The following is a 22751-nucleotide window of genomic DNA, read 5'->3' as shown; positions in this document are numbered from 1 at the left end:
AATCCCCTGGTGCAGAGGCAGTCTGTCACAAAACGCTCCTTCAAGGCCAGGACACACCGGCGCGATAATGCTCGGAGAGTCTGGAGGGGGCGGGGACACAAATCTGTTTGGTGTGTTCGGTGACGTCGGCCGTCGTAGATGTCGTCAGGCTTCTTTTCAGCCGATTCAACATGTTCAATCGACATCGGGCAGTCTTTCAGTCGGAGCAATTTGATTGGTGGAGGGCTAGCGAATCAGTGAAGCCCGGAAGTGAGGCGGGTAGCACAAACAGCAGTATCGCATCGCTAGCCATTGTTTTAATTTGTTTTCGTTCAGCGAGTACTCGCATGCATCAACCCTTCTTGACTGCTCGACACCATGCTCAACACTCTCTGCTAAAATTGTGCTCTTTATGGTCTAGAGAGCTGTCCCATCATTTCCGGCTTCCGTATTTTTTTGGGCCACAATACAGATTAGCGCCGCCTGCTGTTATGGAGACATTACGTCCCGCGCAAGCGCAGAGCGTACGGAAAGTCATTAGTCGGCTCAGTGTGTTCTTGGCACTTTTTTGGCCGCAACTGGCAAACTGGAGCTGCCTGAATCGGCAGACTCCATTTTCGGGTGACGGTTGGTAGTCGGACCGGTGTGTCCTGGACTTTAGGAGATGGTCTCCTGAAATAGAGGATGCCCTTAGAGACTGCTTCCAAACCACAGACCAGAGTGTACTACTGGGTCCACACGGTGAGGACATAGAGGGCTGACACACTGTCTGACAGACTATCTGAACTTCTGCACAGATGTAGTCGCCCCTACTAGGACTGTTCGCTGCTATCCAAAGAACAAGCCTTGGGTGACGTGTGATGTCAAAACTGTCCTCAATAAGAAGACGACGCCTTCAGGAGCAGAGACAAGGAGTCCATGAAGACAGCACAGCGTGAGCTGAAACTGTGCTTGAAGGAGGCGAAGGAGAAAGGTGGAACACAAACTGATGGAGAACAATATGAGGGAGGTCTGGGATGGTGTGAAAATCATCACAGGCCACAAAGATAAAAACAGCACAGAGGGAGAGGGCAAACCAGCTTAACATCTTTTTCAAGAGGTTTGACCAACCACCTCCCCTCCCACCCAGCCAAGGCACCAACATTTTGCCCAAACTAAGAGAGGCATGGGACAAGGGGGACATTGCTTACCTTAAATATGACCGCCTTATCACCTACCCACCGAAGGGGCGTCACAATCAAAGGGAGAGCAGTGTGCCCCTTACATCCACCCCAAAGACGGATATGCCAAGGTAGATGTCTTAAGGTTGATAATCCCCACTTGTAAATTGTAAATGTTAAACCTAAGTTTTTGCAGCTATTTTATTTTTATTTTCTTTTTATGACCATTAACCTACCAAAAAAAGGTTTAAAATTGGCTCATTTAAATATCTGCAGCTTAAAAAATAAGGTTCATGATCTTTGCTCTGTTGTGCATGATAATAATATCCATGTAATGGCTGTCTCAGAGACGCATTTAGATGACACTATAGATGATGCAGCTATATCAATTCCAGGATACCATGTTTTCAGGTTAGATAGAGACAGGTTTGGAGGTGGGGTTGCTTTCTTTGTACAAGATCATATTCCAGTAAAAATTAGAAACGATCTTGGCATGACAGGAGTTGAAGCCCTTTGGCTCCAAGTTTATACATCACATCAGAGGCCTATACTAGCATGCTGCTGCTATAGACCACCCAGTACGAATATTGAATATTTGAATAATATATGTACTATGCTCCAAAATGCAACAGATACGAGTAATGACATTTTTTTTCTTGCTGATATGAATATCGACTGGTTTTCTGACAATTGTTCATTGAAAAGGGCTTTGTCTGATGCAGCTAATATATGCAATTTATCTCAAGTTATTAACTTACCCACTAGAATAAGCATAAATTGTGATGGCTCAGTTAAATCAACATGCATTGATCACTTTTTTACTAACTGTGAACAAAAATGCTCAAAAGCTGTATCAAAGCCTGTGGGTTTCAGTGACCACAATATCATTGCTTTGGCTGTAAAAACAAGGGCTCCCAAAGCAGGGCCTAAGGTCATTTACAAGAGAATTTACAGAACTTTTTCTGAAAGTGACTTTGTTTCTAGTGTGGAAAATATAGAATGGCATGATATACTTGAGAAACTGCATGCAGAATCTGCATTAGAGTCCTTCATGAAGTTGTTTTCTACAGTATGTGACCAACATGCTCCAATTAAAAGGCTCTCGGTAAGATCCAAAAAAGCATCATGGCTGGATGAGGAATTAAGAAATTGCGTGAAAAGAAGGGATCAACTAAAAAAGCATGCGATTAACTCTGGTTGTCTCGTAGACTGGAAAGCTTACCGCTTGCTAAGAAATAAGGTAACTAAATTAAATAGACAGAAGAAAAGACATTATTATAAATTCAAATTTGACGAGTGCAATGGTGACAGTAAAAAACTATGGAGAACAATTAATGAAGTTATGGGCAGAAGTAAAAATGGTAAAACGCCTTCTTTTATAGAACACAATGGGATATTAATTACCAGACCCTATGCTATAGCTAACTATTTCAATAAATATTTCATACAAAAAGTTAATTCAATTAGAGATCAGCTGCTGCCGGGATGTTACAGGTCATCTATAGAGAATATAAGAAATCACATTATGGTTAATAAAGATTGTTGCTTTGAATTCAAAACTCTTAGGGAGGTAGATGTGGAAAAACTTCTTCTAACAATTAAGTGTGACAAACCTTGCGGTTTGGATAATTTAGATGGCAAACTTCTAAAGCTTGCAGCAAAAGCAATAGCAAAACCATTATGTCATATTTTCAATTTATGTTTTAAAGAATCTATTTATCCAAATCTGTGGAAAATTGCAAGAGTCACTCCTCTGCCAAAAAACTGCAGAGAGCCACTTACAGGGCATAACAGCAGGCCAATAAGTGTGTTACCTGTACTAAGCAAACTGTTAGAGGGAATCATGTTTAAGCAAATTCAGCATTATTTTGAAGTAAATAATATAAACTCTGATGTCCAGCATGCATATAAGGAAGGCTACTCCACTAACACTGCTCTTACATGTCTCACTGATGACCTGCTTACTCAGATAGACAGGAAGTCAGTTGTAGGTGTAGTATTTCTGGACTTTAGTGCAGCCTTTGATTTGATTGACCATGAATTGTTACTCTTGAAGCTTTCAGCCTATGGCTTTAAAAACTCTGTGATTAATTGTATGAGAAGTTATATGACTGACAGGAGACAATGTGTTAAAGGTCACATATTATGCTAAATGCACTTTTTAAATGTGTTCTAACATATCCATGGGTCCACAGTGTGCCTAGAGACTGCCAAAATATTTTTAAAAATAACACTCTCCTTTTCTCACAATCCCCCTTTCTGAAACCACCACCCCTCCCCCACCCAATATACTCCAGTCAGAATTTTCCCCTTTTCTGACCTCACAAACTGGAAAGCCAGAAGCTTCCACTGTGCAGCCCACACCCCTATTTCTTATTGGTCCACGGCCCTGACAGACAGAGGGCGAGGCGTATCTGGCTTCGCTTCCGGACAGGGGGCGGGGGCAGCGCAAAGATTGTATATTTACGAGGGGAGCTGCAGCTCTTTTTAAAAAATAGGCCATTGTGAGATTAGCTGAACTTCAGCATAGTACAATAAATTATCTGAAAGTTTTTTTCAGCAAACAATTAAAGAAAAACGTATTAGTGACCACTAAGACCATATAATATGGTGTATAATAGTACCGAAAAGTGTATAATATGGGAGCTTTAAGTTTAATGGTGCTTTTTCAGAAATAGAGACACTTCAGTGTGGTATTCCCCAGGGGAGCTGCCTCGGACCTCTCCTCTATTCTATTTTTGTAAATGATATGCCATATGTGTTGAGAAATGCGGGTATAGTAATGTACGCGGATGATACAACCATCTTTACATCTGCAAACAGTACTGAACAAGTTAATAAGACACTTCAAGATGAGCTAACACTGATATCTGACTGGGTTACAGCAAATAAGTTAAAGTTGAATATTTCTAAAACAAAATGGATGGTACTTGGGTCTAAGTACTCACTTCGGTCTGATCAGAAGTTGGTCCTCTCATCACATGGTGCCGCTATTGAGCAAGTTAGAGAAGCCAAACTGCTGGGCATTACGATAAATGAAACATTATCTTGGTCTATACATATAAAGAATATAGTTAGTAAAATGAGTAAAAGTATTTCAAACATAAGAAAATGTGCAGGTTTTTTAACTGACACAACAATCAAGCTTGTTATTCAATCATTAGTCTTGTCCCACCTTGACTACTGCCCTGCAATATGGTCTGGCACCTCAAAAAAAGAACTTGCTAAACTCCAGCTTGCTCAGAATAGAGCTGCGCGACTGGCACTTCACTGTTCTATTAGGAATAATGTAACTGCTATGCATGACAAACTCTCCTGGATGAAAGTTGAGGAGAGAGTGGCATGCAGCCTTATTTTGTATTTGAAGAACATCTGTACCTCACGTAAACCCAGCAGCCTGTTTTCTATACTAGTACCTGTCAAGATCACACATAATTATGAAACCAGGCAGGCCTTAAGTTGTCGTTTCAAACAACCGAGACCTCGAACAAATGCACTGAAAAAAACTGTATTGTACAGAGCTATTGCATATTGGAACGGACTTCCGTACTGCCTCATTCTTAAGAGTAAAAAAATAGGATTTAGAAGGGAATTGAAAAAAGCTGTTTTGAGCAAAGAAATCAGGTTAAATTCAGTCAACCAGTGTTTGTAAAGCTGCAGAGTGCCTTATTTTGAATTCTTAGTTTAAACTTATATATAGGGACAGCTCTTAATGAAATGATCCCTGAATGTATACTTGTAGTGTGTATGTATGGTGCATGCAAATGTATTCTGTATGCTTACAATATGAACCTTTAGGCATCTAATGTGGGTTAGCGGGTGTGTGTATGCACACGGTATGATGTAGGCTATGATTTGAGTTTCTTCTTTTTTATGAGAAAAATGTAATTGCTTGTTTCAGATTTTTTTTGTGTATGTGATTCCTATTTTGGGAAAACTGTATAGGAATTGTTTTGCTTTTTAGGGACCCCAGGAAGAATAGTTGTCACAATGGTGACAACTAATGGGGATCCAACAAACAATAAACAATAAACATAATGGCACCCTCACTTTCACCACCATCATGTGATCCTCCCCTCCCCCTCACCACTGCAGACCGCTCTCCATCCCCCTCTAACTTATCTCTCCTCAAACACCACAGCAGACCCTCCTCCCTGCACTATTAGTGCTGACCAGGTCAGACGAGAACTGAGGAAGCTTCGCCCAAAGAAAGCAGCTGGCCCGGATAATGTGTGCCTACGGCAAATGAAGACCTGTGCTGCTGAACTTGGAGAGCCGCTGCATCATGTCTTCAACCTCAGCTTACAACTAGGGAGAGGGCCCACCCTCTGGAAGACATTCTGCATAGTTCCGATTCCGGAAAAAAAAACAGACCTAGCGAGCTGGATGACTTCTAACCAGTGGCACTCACATCACATCTGATGAAGACCCTGGAGCGCCTCCTTCTCAGACGCCTCAGGCCTCAGGTGCAGCACGCTCAGGACCCACTACATTTTGCCTACCTGACAGGGGTTGGTGTGGAGGATGCCATCCTGTATCTTATACACCAGGCCCACAAGGGGGCGGGCACAGTCAGGAATCTGTTCCTAGATTTCTCAAGTGCTTTCAATACAATCCAGCCCCATATATTACAAGATAAACTGTCAGCTACGCGATTGGAGTGGACCCCCTCCTGGTGACTTGGATCTCATACTACCTCACTGACAGACCACAGTTCTGACATCTTGGTCAGCAGCACTGGGGCGCCTCAGGGGACTGTGCTGGCCCCTCTTCTATTCACCTTATACACCTAATGCTGGGCTTACACTACACGACTTTTCACGCGATTTGACAGTCGCAGACAATCTTCCAATGTCGGACTGAAATCACGGGAGTCTTGCTGTAGTTGTGACGCGCGCCCAGAATCTCAGTCGTTTGGTGTGAGGTGGTCATCTGACCCGATTTCTGCCAGTCTTCTTCCCGGCTTGACGTTTCGACATTATGAAACTGGTTTGATATTATCGTTAGTCCCGAGGGGTTGGCTCAATCGAAATGACGTGAACACTGTCACACTTTCTCCAGCACCAAACACGACGCAGGAGGAGCGGCATTAGCGACCTGTTTCCGCCTGTGAGCCACTTTTTCCGGACAATTTTACCTAGCAGCCTTGGCTGGAGAACCAGGCTGACAGCGCGAAACATTAACACTTTACCGACACATTTAGGGCTAGGAGTTAGAGTTATTGGAGGACGAGATCAGCAAATAAAGCTGGTCAAATAACTACAGGATGTCCCCCGCTCGGAATATTGAATTAACTTTTTTTTTAATTAAATATAATCACAATCGTGTTTGCAGTTTTTAAACGCGATGATGCATGACTTTTAGCCTACGTGATAAGGGCATGTATTTACTTAACACCCAGTCCATTTGACCTGCTAAAAAAACACTTTTTATTTGACTGAAATCACGTTTAAACCCCGGTAGCAGGATTGGAAAAAAATTAATCTCAAAAGGAATCTAGTTGTAGTCTTGCAATATGAGACCCCCTGTCTTTTCAAAATCTCATTCTGTAACTGAAAACGCAGAGAACTAATGACTTATTGTCTTCAGGTGTGAGTTGATTGTCTTTAGATTTACAGTATGATCAGGGTTGCTCCAAAAATGAATACCAATACTGGCAACAGATAGACAAAATACACTACAGTGAATAACAAATATTCAATGCAGTTTAGCTATAAACTGCCATCTTATTACAGAAAATAAAACTGTTTGACAGTCCAAATGAAGAATGTCCCCCTTCATTTACCATCAAATAACCATAAGGGACACAACCTGAAAATCCAGTAATTACAACCTTTCAACCTATATAATAGGTCGATTTAGAGTTAGAGGTTTGCATAACTGCCCCGCAGGAACTGCGTTAATTTGATTCAAGTCAGGTGACCACCTGTCTCTCAAGGAATCTAGTGGTAGCCATTGAAAGCTTATTCTTTCTGCCTCTTGAAGGTAGTGTAGCCACTGTTTCTTTACCTTTGAACTTGTGAAACATGCTTCCAACTGTATCTCTAGGAACTAGCTATCTTTTTGTAACTTTTTCCTTGTGTGTGCAATGATCTCTTCTCTAAGCGTATGCTTTCATGTTGTTTACGCCAAATTCTGACCCTACTATCTGAATGTTGCAACAGAAATGGAGACTTATCAGACCAGGCAAGATTTTTCCAATCTTCTATTGTCCAATTTTATTGAGCCTGTGCGAATTGTAGCCTCAGTATCCTGTTGTTAGTTGACAGGAGTGGCACCCGGTGGGGTCTTCTGCCGTTCACTGGATATTTTCTCTTTTTCGGACCATTCCATGTAAATCCTAGAGATGGTTGTGCGTGAAAATCCCAGTAGATCAGCAGTTTCGTCAGTGGTTGGTTGAGTGGTTCTTGCAATAATATGGATAAGAACAGTAGTCAAATAGGGCTATTCACTGTTTAGAGACCCTTGTACCAACCCTAACTCTGCACAACACAACTGATGGCCTCAAACACACTGGCCGTCATTTATCAACCGTGCGTAGACCAGAAAAATGGGTGTACGTACATTTCCACGCAAATCTCGGCATTTATCAATATGGACGTGAGCGTAGGATACGCTCAAATCCCACGCCAGCTCTCAGCTCGTGTACGCAAGTTTGTAAACAGCATGGACTCGCAGTGCAGGCTGTGCCGGGTATAGCCGATGACTTTGTTGGACAATTATTAGAAGATAATACAAATGCAGTGTTTGCTCAGACCGAAATAAATATATTAATCACTTAAAATTGTGCAGCTTATGTAGTAGGAGAGCTGATTCAATAGTGCGCACACCGGCCACTTAGGAGCCCTGCATGGGACTGCGTAAGGGCAGTTGTCTCCGACTTGGAGCAGCTCGGGGGACACTGAGGCACGGGGCTGCATTCATTCAAAATGTTAGCTTAAGTAGCCTATTAAATATGTAGTAGGCCTACACTGCTCTTTATGATAAAAAATACACGGCACAACATTCAGCTTAACATTTTATTTATTTGAAGCACTTTTTAGATGTTAGTTCCTATTTTAATGTGTCATTCATCGCTTAAGCGAGCGATTTATTTCCACCGTTAACCGGCACGTTTTTCCGATCTGCTGGTGGAGCAGGACAGTGGGCGCTCTCGCAGCTGATCGTTGCCGGGTCGGCTTGTGCAGCTGACGGCTGGGCTGACCAAGCGCATGCTGTCATACAGTAAAACGCAAAATGTGTTATTTTTAGTTTTTAAACCCCTTTTGAGTAGTGCTATCTAAAAGGGCCAATACATTTTAATCATTAAAATCTCTGCAGACCTGTATTTCTTTTATGGGGACCATTATCGGACAGTTGTGCGTCTTTTTCTCCTCTACCACTTATATTATGCCCGCACCCCCAGCCCAGTTGGTTGCATTTCAGAACAGCAACACGCTTTTTTTAGTGGCAATTTTTGAGTCAGACCACTTTTTCTTCGTCTATGTAAAGAAATGGCGACATGTAATTGTATATGCTGTTTTATAGAATTTGAGCGATAGCCTTCTGATGTAAACCCCAGATGCAAAATCCTCAGCTGGAGATCGTTTGTTGTCAACATCAACGCTGTTGACCGCAGCAGTTATTTCCTTCCTAACTGCTGCCTTCTGTCGTTCTTTGATGCCGCTTGTAATGCTCCGAAATGAAACTCTTTTTTTCTACTTTCGCTGTTATTCTTTCAATTTCTACTTCAGATAAGTTCCTCTTCTGTGCCGTAATGTGCATAGCCATGTCGCAAAACCTCTGGGCGAGGCCTGTAAACTGAGAAAATATAGGGGCGTGATACGATTGTTTTCAGCCGCCGCATTTATCAATAATGGCCTGGCGTACGCTGAGACTGGCGAGATACGACTGTTTGATAAATCCCACGCGATTCCTGGCGTAGGAAGGTATTTGCGCCAGAATCTGCACCAGTTTCCACGCAAGTTTGATAAATGAGGGCCATTAAGAAGTAGGGCTGGGCGATACATCAAATATATGCGATATATCGCGAGATGTTCTCCAAAGGATGTATAAAATGACCCTATCGCGACATCGAATACAAACTTGCACATAATGTGGTTATTTTTGCAGCCGCCGGCAAACTCGCTGGTGTTCGCTTCTCGCTCTTTCCTGTGGCTCTCTGCCTCACAGCCTTGCATGCATTGGCAACTCACTCACTCCCCCCTCACATCCAGAGTCTCCTGGGCGCACACCTGTAGTCTGCAGTGCGCGCTGTATGTGTGTTTACTTTTGCTTTTACCGCTATCTGAAAACTACGAGAGGGGGAGAATAAAAGACGAGACGGTCTCTTACGACAGGCGAACAAACAGGCAAGGGGGGGTGGAGGGGGCGCTTGAGGGCGATGGCGGACGATTGCTCCGACTTCACGTTGAGTGTTTGGTCCAACGTCACACAACAACGGCGGCACATTTATTATGGGCAGCCTCTTATAAAAGGTCCATGGCAGCACCAAGGGAGGTGCACACCGTTCATTGTGAACAATGAACTAAAAGTCTATGAAAAGTAAATTTGCCTGTATTTTTTAATAAAATAAAACATATTATTATGGAGCAAAACCTGTTCTGCATGTAAAGTGATGCTGCTATCTTCAGGGGGCTAGTGGTGATAAACAATAAGTTAGTGGTTGTAATGAGTCATAATTAGTGTCCCCACTTTACAGATTAACAGAAGATGGAAAAATACAAATATGTTTACAAATAAAATAGTGCTGGATCCATTGTATGGGAGTGGTGAAGGATGTGGAATAATCAATAAAATGTGCAAACTGTTTGCCATGTGCAAGTTTAAAATTGTCCCAATAGAAATCACTAAATAATATAAACAAGATGTTGTTTCATGTCATGTATCGTTAGTGCAGACACATTTTGCAGGGACTATTTAAATCATATTACTGGTGTGATGTTATTCAAAAAATAAATTAAATTGAGCATTTATTATGTGCTTTAGAGGAGATTTGAAATATATTGAGATATATATCGTGTATCGAGATATAGTCCAAAAATATTGAGATATTGATTTTAGCCCATATCGCCCAGCCCTATTAAGAAGGCAAGAAATTCCATAATTAAACTCTTGACAAGGCACCCATTAATTGAAAACAATTCCAGGGGCCTCATTTATTAAGGCTGCTACGCTGTTTCAGCGTAGCAGCCTAACTTGCTTCAAACCGGGAGAAACGTGCGTAAGCGTGTATGCAGAGAAGTTTATGTATTCCCACGCCAACTTTCGACCATGCGTAGAGCTCCTGCAAGGTTTTCCTGACTCTGGGAATCAGTAACGCTCGATGGTCACACGACGAAATAAAGCTTAGCCATCACAAAAACACACACATATGAGTAATTGTGGAAAAACTAGTTTTGTACAAAGTTAAGGCCAACAAATATGAATTAAACTATATATTTTGTAAGATAAAATAATGTTATGAATTCAGCAAATTATAACATGCATATCTTTTATATAACATTTCACCCAGAAAGTTTAAACTATTCTGGAGTTGTTGGAAATGTGTGGATCTCATGGGAGGGAATCAATTCTCTGGAATAGACTCTAATGCATTATTACACTTCTCACAACATATTTTATATAGGTCCATGTAGGCTAATAATGAGACTATAATGAGTGTGCCAATCATGATACTGTAATCAGCGTGTGAGTGTGTGCGTGCGCCAGTTACTGCAATAGATCTCTGCAATATTGAATGAGAAGGTGCGTCCAAACTTTTGACTGGAACTGTATAACCTTCTTTCAATGTGGGCTACCAATCAGACTTGAAAAAAGAAGTTGGAAAACATGTGTCCCGTTTACCAAAACTTCAGCCACAACCCCTCCGTAAATCCATTAATATTTCTTCAGAACTCGTCAGCTGAATGTGCCTTTGACAATATTTATTTAACAATAAAAGAACACACAGCTAAGCTTTTCTCAGATTTATTGTATATTAACACACAAAGTGTGTTTAGTAATTTGTTGCAAAATCCCCCCACCCTTCAATTTGGTGATAAAATAATCAGTTTACAGTCAAAAACCACACAGCACTTGTGAAGTATGCTGGCACTGTTATCCCTCTGTGTGTGTGTGTGTGTGTGTGTGTGTGTGTGTGTGTGTGTGTGTGTGTGTGTGTGTGTGTACCTGGACAGTCGGCCACTTCCTTGTAGGCCTTCTTCTTACAGCAGGCTCGACAGAGGTTGAAAACACATTTATTTCCCTGCAGAGTGATACAAAGTGGTATGAAGCACCAACATACTGACGTCCATTAAAAGTGAAATAGCATTTTGCCCTTTGATTACTCTTGATTTTAGTAAAGACAAGAGGAGATTGATACAAAATGGCGAGTTTGAATCATAACGTTTTGGTCACCGTTTGAAAAAAAAGGAGGCCATTGTTACAACAGACTACACAGTGACAGTGCAAGCTATGATATTGATAATTTATATTTGTAGAGGAAACAAATATTCAAACAGTTGCTGAGTAAACAGTAAGATGACTGGGACATGTGTTGAGACAGGAGTAGGCCTAATTTGAAGATGATGGATGTTGTCTGAATGTTATGTGGCTGAGGTACTGCTAGCCTACTGGAAAATCCACTTACTCTCACTACTATCATAGCAAGGAGAGTGCACAAATTAAACCAGGTTACATCCTTTACTGTCAAACTGGAAAATAACAAATTAATTTTGTGTGTGTGTGCGTGTGTGTGTGTGTGTGCGTGTGCAACACATTACAAACTACAAGTCCAGCAACCTCACCAACGGTAATGCCTCGCTGGCTAAGGAGCTAAACATCCTATTTGCACCACCCCATCCAGCAGCCCCCAGGCCCATGAGATGAAGCGCCTCACTACGGGCTTGAACCCTAGAGATGCCGCTGGACCATATAGTGTGACGGGTAGAGTGCTGGGAGACTGAGCTGACCAACTGGCTGATATCTTCACTGATAAATTCAACCAGTCCCTGTCCCAGTGCACAATCCCACCCTGCCTGAAGTCCTCCACAATCATTCCTCTACCAAAAAAGACTACTGTCAGCAGCCTCAACGACTACCGGACCGGTGGCCCTTACACCAGGAGTGTCAAACAAATTTTGGTTCAGGGGCATACAGCCCATCTGATCTCAAGTGGGCCGGACTGGTAAAATAACCAACATCTTTCAGTACTATGCTTTATCATTCAGCCTACATTTGTAGCCTACATAATCAAGGATAACAAGAGATCTACAGTCCCCTCCAGAATTATTGGAACAGTGAGGCCAATTCCTTTATTTTAGCTGTAGACTGAACATTTGGGTTTGACACCAAAAGATGAATATGAGACAAGAGATCAACATTTCAGCTTTCATTTTCAGGTATTTACATCTGGATCTGATACACAGCTTAGAAGATAGCATTATTATTAAAGGAACACCACATTTTTAGGTGAGCAAAAGTATTGGAGCAGATAAACTTTAAATACATTTAAGTGAATAAAACTTAATATTTTGTCGCAAATCCTTCGCTTGCAATAACTGCATCAAGCCTGTAACCCAGTGGTTTTCAAACTGTGGAGGGGCGCGGAGTTATGGCAGGGGGAGGGGGGGGAGCGCGGATGAATATCTGAAAAAACTAAAGAAAAAAAAACACATATATAAATATTTTTTATTTTGTTATTTTGTATTTTGTTTTTGATATTAACATCATATTACGCTATCATACAAAAAAAGGAATACAATGTTTTGGTCTAGAATAGTTAATAGCCTAATAATTGAATCAGATCATCTGGGAGATAATCTGAGGTTAATTTACCACGTCATGTTCACTTCCTAGCACAGTGTGTATTGAGTTTATTTAAAAACATTTGGAAATGGGGCTGCCCTCAGTTGCCCATGCACTATGTATGGTCTATAGCCTATTTCAGCCTTATCTGTAGAAATAAAGATAGCTGGACCATAGATAGTAAATAATATGGATGTAGCATCCGGGCTGTCCTCAGTTATTCACACGGCATCCAATAATCCTGGTTTGTGCGCGTCGCCATCTTGTGAGATTTTTACTCCGCCTCACTCCTCTTGCCGAAAAGGGGAATCGACGTCACGTCGGGGGCAGGGAGATAGCTGACGTAATACCTCCGAGGCAAAGTGAGGGACAACGGGCAGAGAGCTGTCACTCAAGAGATCGCACCAATACATTTTAACCTCCAAAAGAATAAAAACTAGCGTGGGCCAAAAAAATTCACCCCCCTCAGTGTTGTCATGGAGATATGACCTAAACATACAGACTAAAATGGTTTCGTGGCCCAGGCTGTAAATAGGTTTAATAAGACTTTGAAAACGGCCTATCTAACAAGTGAGTCAAAGAAAAACTGCTCGTCTTGGCGCCACCCCCAGTGGCACTTTCTGGTTACTACAGTTGTGGTCAATTCCTTATTGGATGCCGGTAAAAATCGCTGAGGTTGGGGCTTGAGCAGGACAAGAGTTCTTCTGCTTCGTTCCTCTCACTGCATTTAAATGCATTCACTATATTACAGAGAAATATGTCTTGTTAAAGAAAAAGAGCACCAAGACCAACCCAGAGGACCCTGCATAATATTATATCCACTGAAATTTGTTCTCTGAGTGGGGGCTCACTCTCTCACACTTTGAAAACCCCTTCTGTAACCCATTGACATCACAACACTTTTGCATTCTTCTTTTGTGACGCTTTCCCAGGCTTTCACCGCAGCCTCTTTCAGTTGCTGTTTGTTTTGGGGGGTTACTCCCTTCGGTCTCCTCTTTAGCAGGTAAAATGCATGCTCTATAGGGTTTAAGTCTGGAGATTGACTTGGCCAGTCTAAATCCTTCCACTTCTTACCCCTGATCAACTCCATTGATGTTTTTGCAGTGTCTTTTGGATCATTATCTTGCTGCATGATGGAGGATCTTCCAATCAGTTTGGTTGCATCTTTCTTTATACTGGCAGACAAAATGTTTCTGTAGACTTCTGAGTTCACTTTGCTGCTGCCATCATGTGTTACTGTGTTGTTGTTAAGATTATTATCATTATTCTTCATTGATGATGTAACACATGATGGCAACAGCAAAATTAATCTCCAGAAAAAATCTCCAAAAAAAATAGTCAATCTCCAGACTTAAATCCTATAGAGCATGCATTGTACCTGCTAAAAAGGAGACTGAAGAGAGTACCCCAAAAACAAACAACAACTGAATGAGGCTGTGGTGAAAGCCTGGAAAAGCATCACAAAAGAAGAATGCAAACGTTTTGTGATGTCAATGGGTCACAGGCTTGATGCAGTTATTGCAAGCGAAGGATTTGCGACAAAATATTAAGTTGTATTCACTTTAATTTATTTTAAGTCTCTCTGTTCCAATACTTTTGTTCACCTAAAAATGTGGTGCTCCTTTACAAATAATGCTGTCTTCTCAGTTGTGTATCAGATCCAGATGTAAATACCTGGAAATGAAAGCTGAAATGTTGATCTATTGTCTCATATTCATCTTTTAGTGTCAAACCCAAATGTTTCAGTCTACAGCAAAAATAAAAGAATTGGCCTCACTGTTCCAATACTTTTGGAGGGCACAACACATTTATTCACAGAGAGGCCAATGGAATTGAAATAAAATGCATTTCACTTCATCAACAACTGGTTTATTTGTATACAGTTGCTGTGCAATTATTGTGGACAATAGGCCTACTGTGATGTCTATAATTTATTAATCATTATAATTAGGCTACTTGCTTGATTTCTTTTTAAATACTGAGGTTATTCGTTGTTTTGGAACATGTATTTCCCAATTTAAAACATAAAAATAAAGCAGCATTGAAAGTTCTGAAAATAAATCTTGTAGGCCTACACTTGCATGCTGTTTCAAAATAACTTAATAGTTGAAATAATAAATACAACGTTTTTTTCCCCTTCAATAAATAAATGCCTTTCTCCAAAGTTCAAAGACAGTAACAGTGTGGCACTTCTGTAAACTTACTGAAAGGTGCCTGGTCCATCACTCTCATGCATTCATCAGACTTTTCTCTGCGCTGTCTGAGCTGTTCATACCATAGATAGTATATAAAATGGATGTAGCATCCGGGCTGACCTCAGTTATTCACACGGCATCCAATTCTCCTGGCTTATGTGCGTTGCCATCTTGTGAGATTTTTACTCAGCCTCACGTCGGGGGGAGGGAGATACGCCCATCTAGCTGACGTATACCTCCGAGGCAAAGTGAGGGACAACGGGTGGAGAGCTGTCACTCAAGAGATCGCGCCAATACATTTTAACCTCCAAAAGAATAAAAACTAGCCTGCTAGAAAAAAAATTGTCATGGAGATATGACCTAAACATACAGCAGGGCTGTACGCTTATTTTTTTAGGTGGTAGCACTGGTGCTAGCAAGCAAAAAAAATCAGTAGCACAAAAATAAATTCAGTAGCACACAAAGTATGATCGAAAACTTGCATAAACTTAACCCATGCATTTCGCTCTAATTACCTTTTAGCCTGTCATCTTGGTCTCATTTGAAATTCTCAATTAATGTCATATCCTAGTGTGTGCAGTAATAATTGTAGAAAAATTAATAGGGGTGCACTGATTGCAATTTAGACAAAAGAATATAACCTGCCAATTGCAATTTTTTGCTGATTCAGAATTATTTCTCCCCATAAAATTAATATCTATATCTTTTTTGTATATACATATCATTACTATATTCATAATAATAAACATTTTTGGTAAATGTCCTTCTGTTAATTAAAACCTAACTTTAAAACATATAGCCTATTAAATAAATAAGTATACATATTGGTACAATTTAGGATAAGTTAAGGTAGGTTGTTGTGAATGTGTTGGGAGTAGTTCTTCAGTGGCTTATCAGTTATTTCAAACTTTGTTTAAATAGACTACTGTTGTTGACTGCTCTCTGCAGCTGAAGCAGTTGATTTTCAAGCTAGCGCACTGCAGGGCTGTTAAGCGCAAACTTCCTGTTCTTACCGGCTTCAAAAAAGTCACCTCACGTTTGGCTAGTAACATGCTTTTAATGTGAAGGCCCACAGGAAATGTTCTGTTTGCACACGCGCTAACTTAACTGCGTGCCGTCTCCTCCTTCCGGTTATTACCGTTGGTGAAGTGTATTAGACGCTAGAATCACACAGATCCCGAGCACACATCTTTCACCAGCCAAAGTGGAGGGTGGACTCAATAACTTACTTGCCTAAGACTACATTTAACCGAATTTGGATAGTGTTAATGTAGAACCCTCTAAGCAGTGTTGTGCAGCACTCCTCTGTGTCTCAAACAGACAGCATCTGCTCATTAGCACTCGTGCGAGTGGACTTGTATTCATCATCGCACGTGATCAATTTCAGTAGCAAATGCGATCAAAACTGTCGCACTGTACAGCCCTGTACAGACTAGAATGTTTTTTTGGACCAGGCCGTAAATAGGTTTAATAAGACTGTGAAAACAGCCTGTTTAACAAGTGAGTCAAAGAAAAATTGCTCAGTCTTGGTACCACGTCACCGTGGCCACCGGAAGGTACTGCAATGTTTGTCACTTCCTTATTGGAAGGAACTTCATATCCTTTAACCAATTTAAACAAACTATCTTAAATCTGCCAAACTCTACCTGTAACTGTTTTAATCAGGCTATATTGTACTTTCACCCATTTCATTTGAATTGCTGCCACTCTTCACCACTGTGTAAATGTCTCAATTGTTTTTCTCTTCACCTGTTGTTGTGTATTTGATGTATTTGCATTGAATATTGTTTATGTATTGTTGTTTTTCCTTTGAATTTGTTTGATCTCGACGTCATTGTAAATGAGGGTCACCCCTCAATTGGTCTCTCGAGGATAAATAAAAGTTAAATAAATAAATAAAAATAAATAAATAATTGGATGCTGGTAGAACTCACTGTGGTTGGGGTTTGGTTCATACCGATATATAGGTTGTATTGCCACGGTGATGTGGATTCTTAATCTATCGTAGCTTTGCACAGCACTTCTTTCTGTTCAATGACGGCTTGCTCCTGCTCATTTACTCTCCCGCATGCATGCCGTAGTCGCGTGTGCAGAGCCGCAGATGCATGCACGCACGCACCGCAAATCGCAGCCTTTCGCGCAGTTATGACAATGCACAAGCACACATCGCGCTTGCTAGTATATTAATTGTGCAGCAATAAACAAAAAACTTTTTTTATTTATTTTCGGTGGGTAGGGTAGTCAAGGTGAGGGCTGCCACTGTTAAGGCGGCTGCCTTAGCCATAAAGCGCTGTGGGAAACCAAAGGTCCGTGGTGGAAACACTACCTTTTGGTAATTTTTTTTGGCTGCCCCTTAGCAGCTGGAGTGAGCATTTTGGTTATTTCTTTAAAAATTCATAACAGAAATTCTCATTACTTTCTTGCGATTAATACATTTTTGACAATAGTTTTAAACTCAGCTTTTCCATGCAGTCCTGCCTATAGTCTACTCAATGTCGTGCATGCCAGTCGTGTCATCACTCAGCCAATTACTTACTGAGATCAGCACCTTCTTTTGGAATTAGAAGGTTTTAAGTTCAAGCCCCTGGTATTGCAGGAATGTCATCTTATATCTAATAAGGCATTGCACTGTGTTCACCTTCCCTGCATGTTCTAGATGTCAACACACTTGATTCAAATTAACAATCAGTTCAGTTCCAGTAAAGTCATGTTATTAAGTCAGCCAGACTTCTTATGGCGCTTTTCCACCGCACATGTAGCTCTACTGACTCAACTAGACTTTACTAAACTTGGTTTGGTAGCAGCAGGGGTCGTTTTCCACCGCAATTAGTACCTTCTGAACGTGGGCGGGGTCGTCATACAAAGGGGTAGAAAACAGACTCCGGAGCCATGTAGCAAAGCAGAAATTACGAGCAGTTGCTGTACTATTAACTGAACCAACTGCCAAAAATACAGATGGAAAATGTTTAAGAAATACCCCCCTTGTATCTGTTTGCTAAAAGAAGTAGAAAAATATTGCGATGGGCCATTAAAAGGGAGGATTGGTGTCCCGGTGAGTGACTCGCCCACTCAGTCAGCAACACAAAAAAGCCTCTAGGACCAGAAAAGTCAATGTGGAAATATTTTTCGCTAATAATTAGAAAAAACTGAAAAACAGGTTTCACACCACAACTTTCTCGAATTTTACTGTATCGACATTCGACAATTTCTCACAAAGCCTCGGGGGACTATGATACACATGTCTGTAAAAGATTAGAAGGATAGCTTGAAAAACATGGCCGCCATTGACCAAAACGTTTACGAAGGGGCAGGGCTTATTAGCAAATTGGACTTTTGCTGTACTGTACTTATAAAATCTCGGCAGGAAAGTGATAGATGCCCTGCCTCCCCCTAGTGGCCTGTTGGTAAAAAATATTGATATATGAAGTCTTCCAACATGTGATCGGTAGGTTAAAGTAAAGCTCTTGTCCATTAATGGCACCGCAATCACTTGTTACATCATTCCTCTGCAAAGTTGATCGGACATCTTAACCTAGTTAGCATAGCAGCTAAGGGCTATGAGCTGCTACAAGCTAGGCCAAAACAACAAAACTTGCTAAGAGGAACCAGCCCGCTCCCAACTACATTTTTGGTCAAGAGGTTGACAGATGATAGAACTCCTGTAAGTGATCTACCCTTAATTTGTCAAAAGTAAGCTCAAAAAAGGACAAAGCTGTTTAGACTCGCTCATTCTTACGCAGCTGCGCTTCACACAGCCTCTTGGCAAACACAACGCTACATGGTGATGAGTTCAAGTGCTGTAGGTTGAAATGGGTATTTGAGGTAACATCATCGTGATTAGTTCAATGTGAGCTTGTAAAACATAGTGTTAGTCGATAGACTTTAAGAAATAGGCTGAAGTAGTTAAATAAAATATATATATAATTTAAAAAATAAAATAAAACAGCCAACGTTATTACACAACAGTAATATTGTATACCTGGGTATAATTTAAGGAAGGTTTAAAAGGTAACAAATTGGATACCACCCAACCCGACTGTAACCATTTATCGAATGACTGCTTACCTTCGGGTTCCCACACTGTTCACATTTGATGTACTTGGCTGCAGGGACACAGAAGAGGGGACAATGTCAGATTCAGTAGCATTCCCTTGTATGATTCCAACCAGAAGAGTTTGTACTCACGTTTCAGCTCGGGACTAAATATCTTGTTGGGGTTTCTGGATCTCTTCTTCTGCTTGTTTTTGGAGAGTGTGTTGGCTGTTCCGTCTGTGTCTTCCAGCGCTCTCTTCTGACACACCGCCTTTTTCACCTCAGAACTATGGCCGTTACTGTTGGCAGTTAGCTCCTTTGGCCTGTGAGGCATAGTCAGTGAGATTAATATGGAATATTCCTGCATCCTTTAAGCATGGATAGAAGTGACTGGGTGTGCAGTGGCGATAGAAAGATAGGCAGACAGATAGAGGGAGGAAGAGACAGCTTTATTTTCATAATTTGGGTTTTTGATTTGTGAGAGTGATCATCGCTGACTTTAGACTGACTCTCGCTGTCGGCTCTGCGAGGTTCAAGCAGATCAGCTGAGTGAACGGCTGTTTGACACGGAGATGAAAAACGAAACTGAAACTAAAATATGCTGACCGAGGAGCAGCCAAATATAAATTAATAAATATTGTCATAACACAAGGAGGCTAGCCTAATGTCTTGTGTGATTTGCGTCAGTAGCCTACAGTAGCCCACATTCTTCCCTCCACTCGCCACTTAATGTTACGTATCACACATGCGCCAATCAAGTGAACACACAGTGGGCTTTACTCTTTTTTCATATTCACCCAAACTGTGGTTCACGTGCGTGCTGAACCGTGAGGGTTGGTCCGTACGGAACGCGGATCAACCGTGATCCGTTGCACCACTAGTAGCTAGGGACACATTCTTCTACGCTAAAATGCGGATCAAACACACAGACGTAAACCTACTTCCTCTAGCGTAGGTGTCGGATTTGCCGGATTATAATTAGAGGATTAAAAATACCGGTAAAATAAAACAGAAATTTAACAATTAAACTAGAAAAATAGAAAGAAAACAAATAAGAAATTGAATGTAATGACTTTTCAAGGAACTGCGGCTACCCTGGCAGCACTGAGGCACACACATACACAGAATGGAGAAGACATATTCTGCAGAATAGATGCAGAACTTGGCTGTTACTGTTAATGATCCGTTTGAGTGTCGGTTATCAGTCATAAAAAATAAAAAATAAAAGTAGTTACTGTACCCAGCTTCATTTTTATACCATCCACAATTGTTTTACTGTGGAGTTGACCTTGTCTAGGGCTGGGCGATATGACGGTATCATATCGTGGACGAAAGTGATGAAAGGATGAAAGTGTCTACCGGGAGAGATTTGGCCATACCGTTTATACCGCGGAGAAAAAAAGTTCATGTGGCGGGAGCATAGATAAGCGGGAGGCAGCTGTCCCTCCGAGTCCCTACAGTTACACTGCAGTTACACCGCCGCGCCACAAGGGGGCTCTGCAGCAGAGGTCTGGGCTGCAATTCATCTTCTCTACCCTCAACAGAAGAAGCCTCATCTGTTGCTCTAGCTGTCTAGATCCTGTGCGCCGTCACCAAGCCCCAACCTCAGCGATTTTTACCGGCATCCAATAAGGAAGTGACCTACAACTGTAGTAACCAGAAAGTGCCACTGGGGGTGGCGCCAAGACGAGCAGTTTTTCTTTGACTCACTTGTTAGATAGGCCGTTTTCAAAGTCTTATTAAACCTATTTACAGCCTGGGCCACAAAACTATTTTAGTCTGTATGTTTAGGTCATATCTCCATGACAACACTGAGGGGGGTGAATTTTTTTGGCCCACGCTAGTTTTTATTCTTTTGGAGGTTAAAATGTATTGGCGTGATCTCTTGAGTGACAGCTCTCCGCCCGTTGTCCCTCCCTCGGAGGTATACGTCAGCTATCTCCCTCCCCCCGACGTGACGTTGATTCCCCTTTTCGGCAAGAGGAGTGAGGCGGAGTAAAAATCTCACAAGATGGCGACGCGCACAAACCAGGATTATTGGATGCCGTGTGAATAACTGAGGTCAGCCCAGATGCTACATCCATATTATTTACTATCTATGGCCGTCACTACAGTTAACAAACCAACTCCGTGTCACGGTGGCAGAGCAGCTGGTATTAATGGTCAAAAATGTCATCGGGCAAAGGAAACTTGCTGCTGTGTGCGGTGCTTCAGCGTGCTGTTGCCGTGACGCAGAGTTGGCTTGTTTTAAGCCGCAAACTAAATGGGTTAGCTCTCGTGAGCTAGCTGGCTAACAATGACATATTTAGCATCTACTCAGGGCTTAATCCCACAGCCAGCAAGGCTGGTTTTATGTAACTTTAAAACATGTCAAACTTGAAAATATTATTTGTGTTGAAGCTGGAGTTAAAGTATTACCAGACATTTGCTCACTAGTTAAGCAAATACTGCAGGAAAATTCATACTGTAATCCATTGAATTTAAAGGAAAAATACTATACCGTGATATATATCCATATCGTGATATAAAATTACCTATATCGTGATATAAGATTTGGTCCATATCGCCCAGCCCTAACCTTGACTATGTCTGAAATGTACACCGTCTCAGTGAAATGGTTATAATGAAAAATATAGAAAACAACCAATAGGGTTGACTCACGCTGGTCTGACGTACGGCTGGCAGATCCAGTGGGGGAATGGGAGGCTGCCCTCCTTCTCTTCTGCATCCTCTCTTTTAGCTATCTCTTCCTGTGAGGACACACATATAGTTAGATACTGGGACAGAACACAGGCTACACCACATTCCCTTTATTCTGTAGGCGTTCCAGTCTGTGTAGATTTTATCCTTCAACAACACACTATGCCTGGTTGTCCTAGTAACACGCATTAAATGGGTTTAAGTCACTAACAAACTGGATCCAAAAGACTCTAATGGCATTTTTTCCACAAGCATTTTTGGCCGTGCTGATTATATTTTCCATGACCACTTTTACCACGCCTAGCTGCGCTCAGGATAGACCTACTTTTGAGTATGGCCGAAGCAGGTCGGCCCCGCCTCCAAACGGGCTAACGAATCAGCGTCATCGTTCAGTGACCCCCGACCCTCTAGCGATATGTGAATAGCCTCCGCTGCTAAGTCAGCTGAATCAGACATCCCAAATAAGACCATAGCCAATTTAAATGTATAAATATTCAAAGCACAAAACAGTTCGTCATAGAAGCCCAATTAATGCCCCGCATAACTACTTCAACAACATGTGTCAAATAAGGAGGGCTATAAAAAGAAGAAAAGTCTGCTAGCTTAATCCTAACATATGAATGGAAACGCCATAGACGCACTAACAGAAATGAGCATTTCGCGTGCGGATTTAAACTATACTTTAACTATAAACCATGGACGTATAAGGCACGTGTCCACAGCGCTAAGAACTGCAAACAAAATGAGTGCTTTTATACTTTATCATCTCAGGGCGGCGCGTCATTTTTAATTTGTTAGGCTAAAGGCTACACTCTTGCCCCTTTCACACCGACGCAAAATCGAAGCTAGTTCGGAGCTAGAGCCAAGTTAGAGACAGTTTTTTGGTTTCGCACCGCTA

General features: G+C 41.5%; 1 protein-coding gene across 2 annotated transcripts in view; it reads right to left on the bottom strand.

Moving 5' to 3' along the window:
• dus1l (dihydrouridine synthase 1-like) overlaps nt 1–22751 on the bottom strand; it is a 117816-nt gene that overhangs the window by 1745 nt on the left and 93320 nt on the right. For both annotated transcript variants that reach the window (XM_080043487.1, XM_080043486.1), the window contains exons 10-13: nt 21815–21903; nt 19307–19476; nt 19187–19224; nt 11310–11385 (exon numbers count right to left, since the gene is read on the bottom strand). In XM_080043487.1, coding sequence (XP_079899613.1) covers nt 11310–11385; nt 19187–19224; nt 19307–19476; nt 21815–21903 — 373 coding nt within the window. The remainder of the gene's footprint in view (nt 1–11309; nt 11386–19186; nt 19225–19306; nt 19477–21814; nt 21904–22751) is intronic.

Source organism: Ammodytes marinus (assembly GCF_949987685.1).
Source record: "Ammodytes marinus genome assembly, chromosome: 16".
Lineage (NCBI taxonomy): Eukaryota > Metazoa > Chordata > Actinopteri > Uranoscopiformes > Ammodytidae > Ammodytes > Ammodytes marinus.
This window is presented reverse-complemented; position numbering and strand designations above follow the sequence as displayed.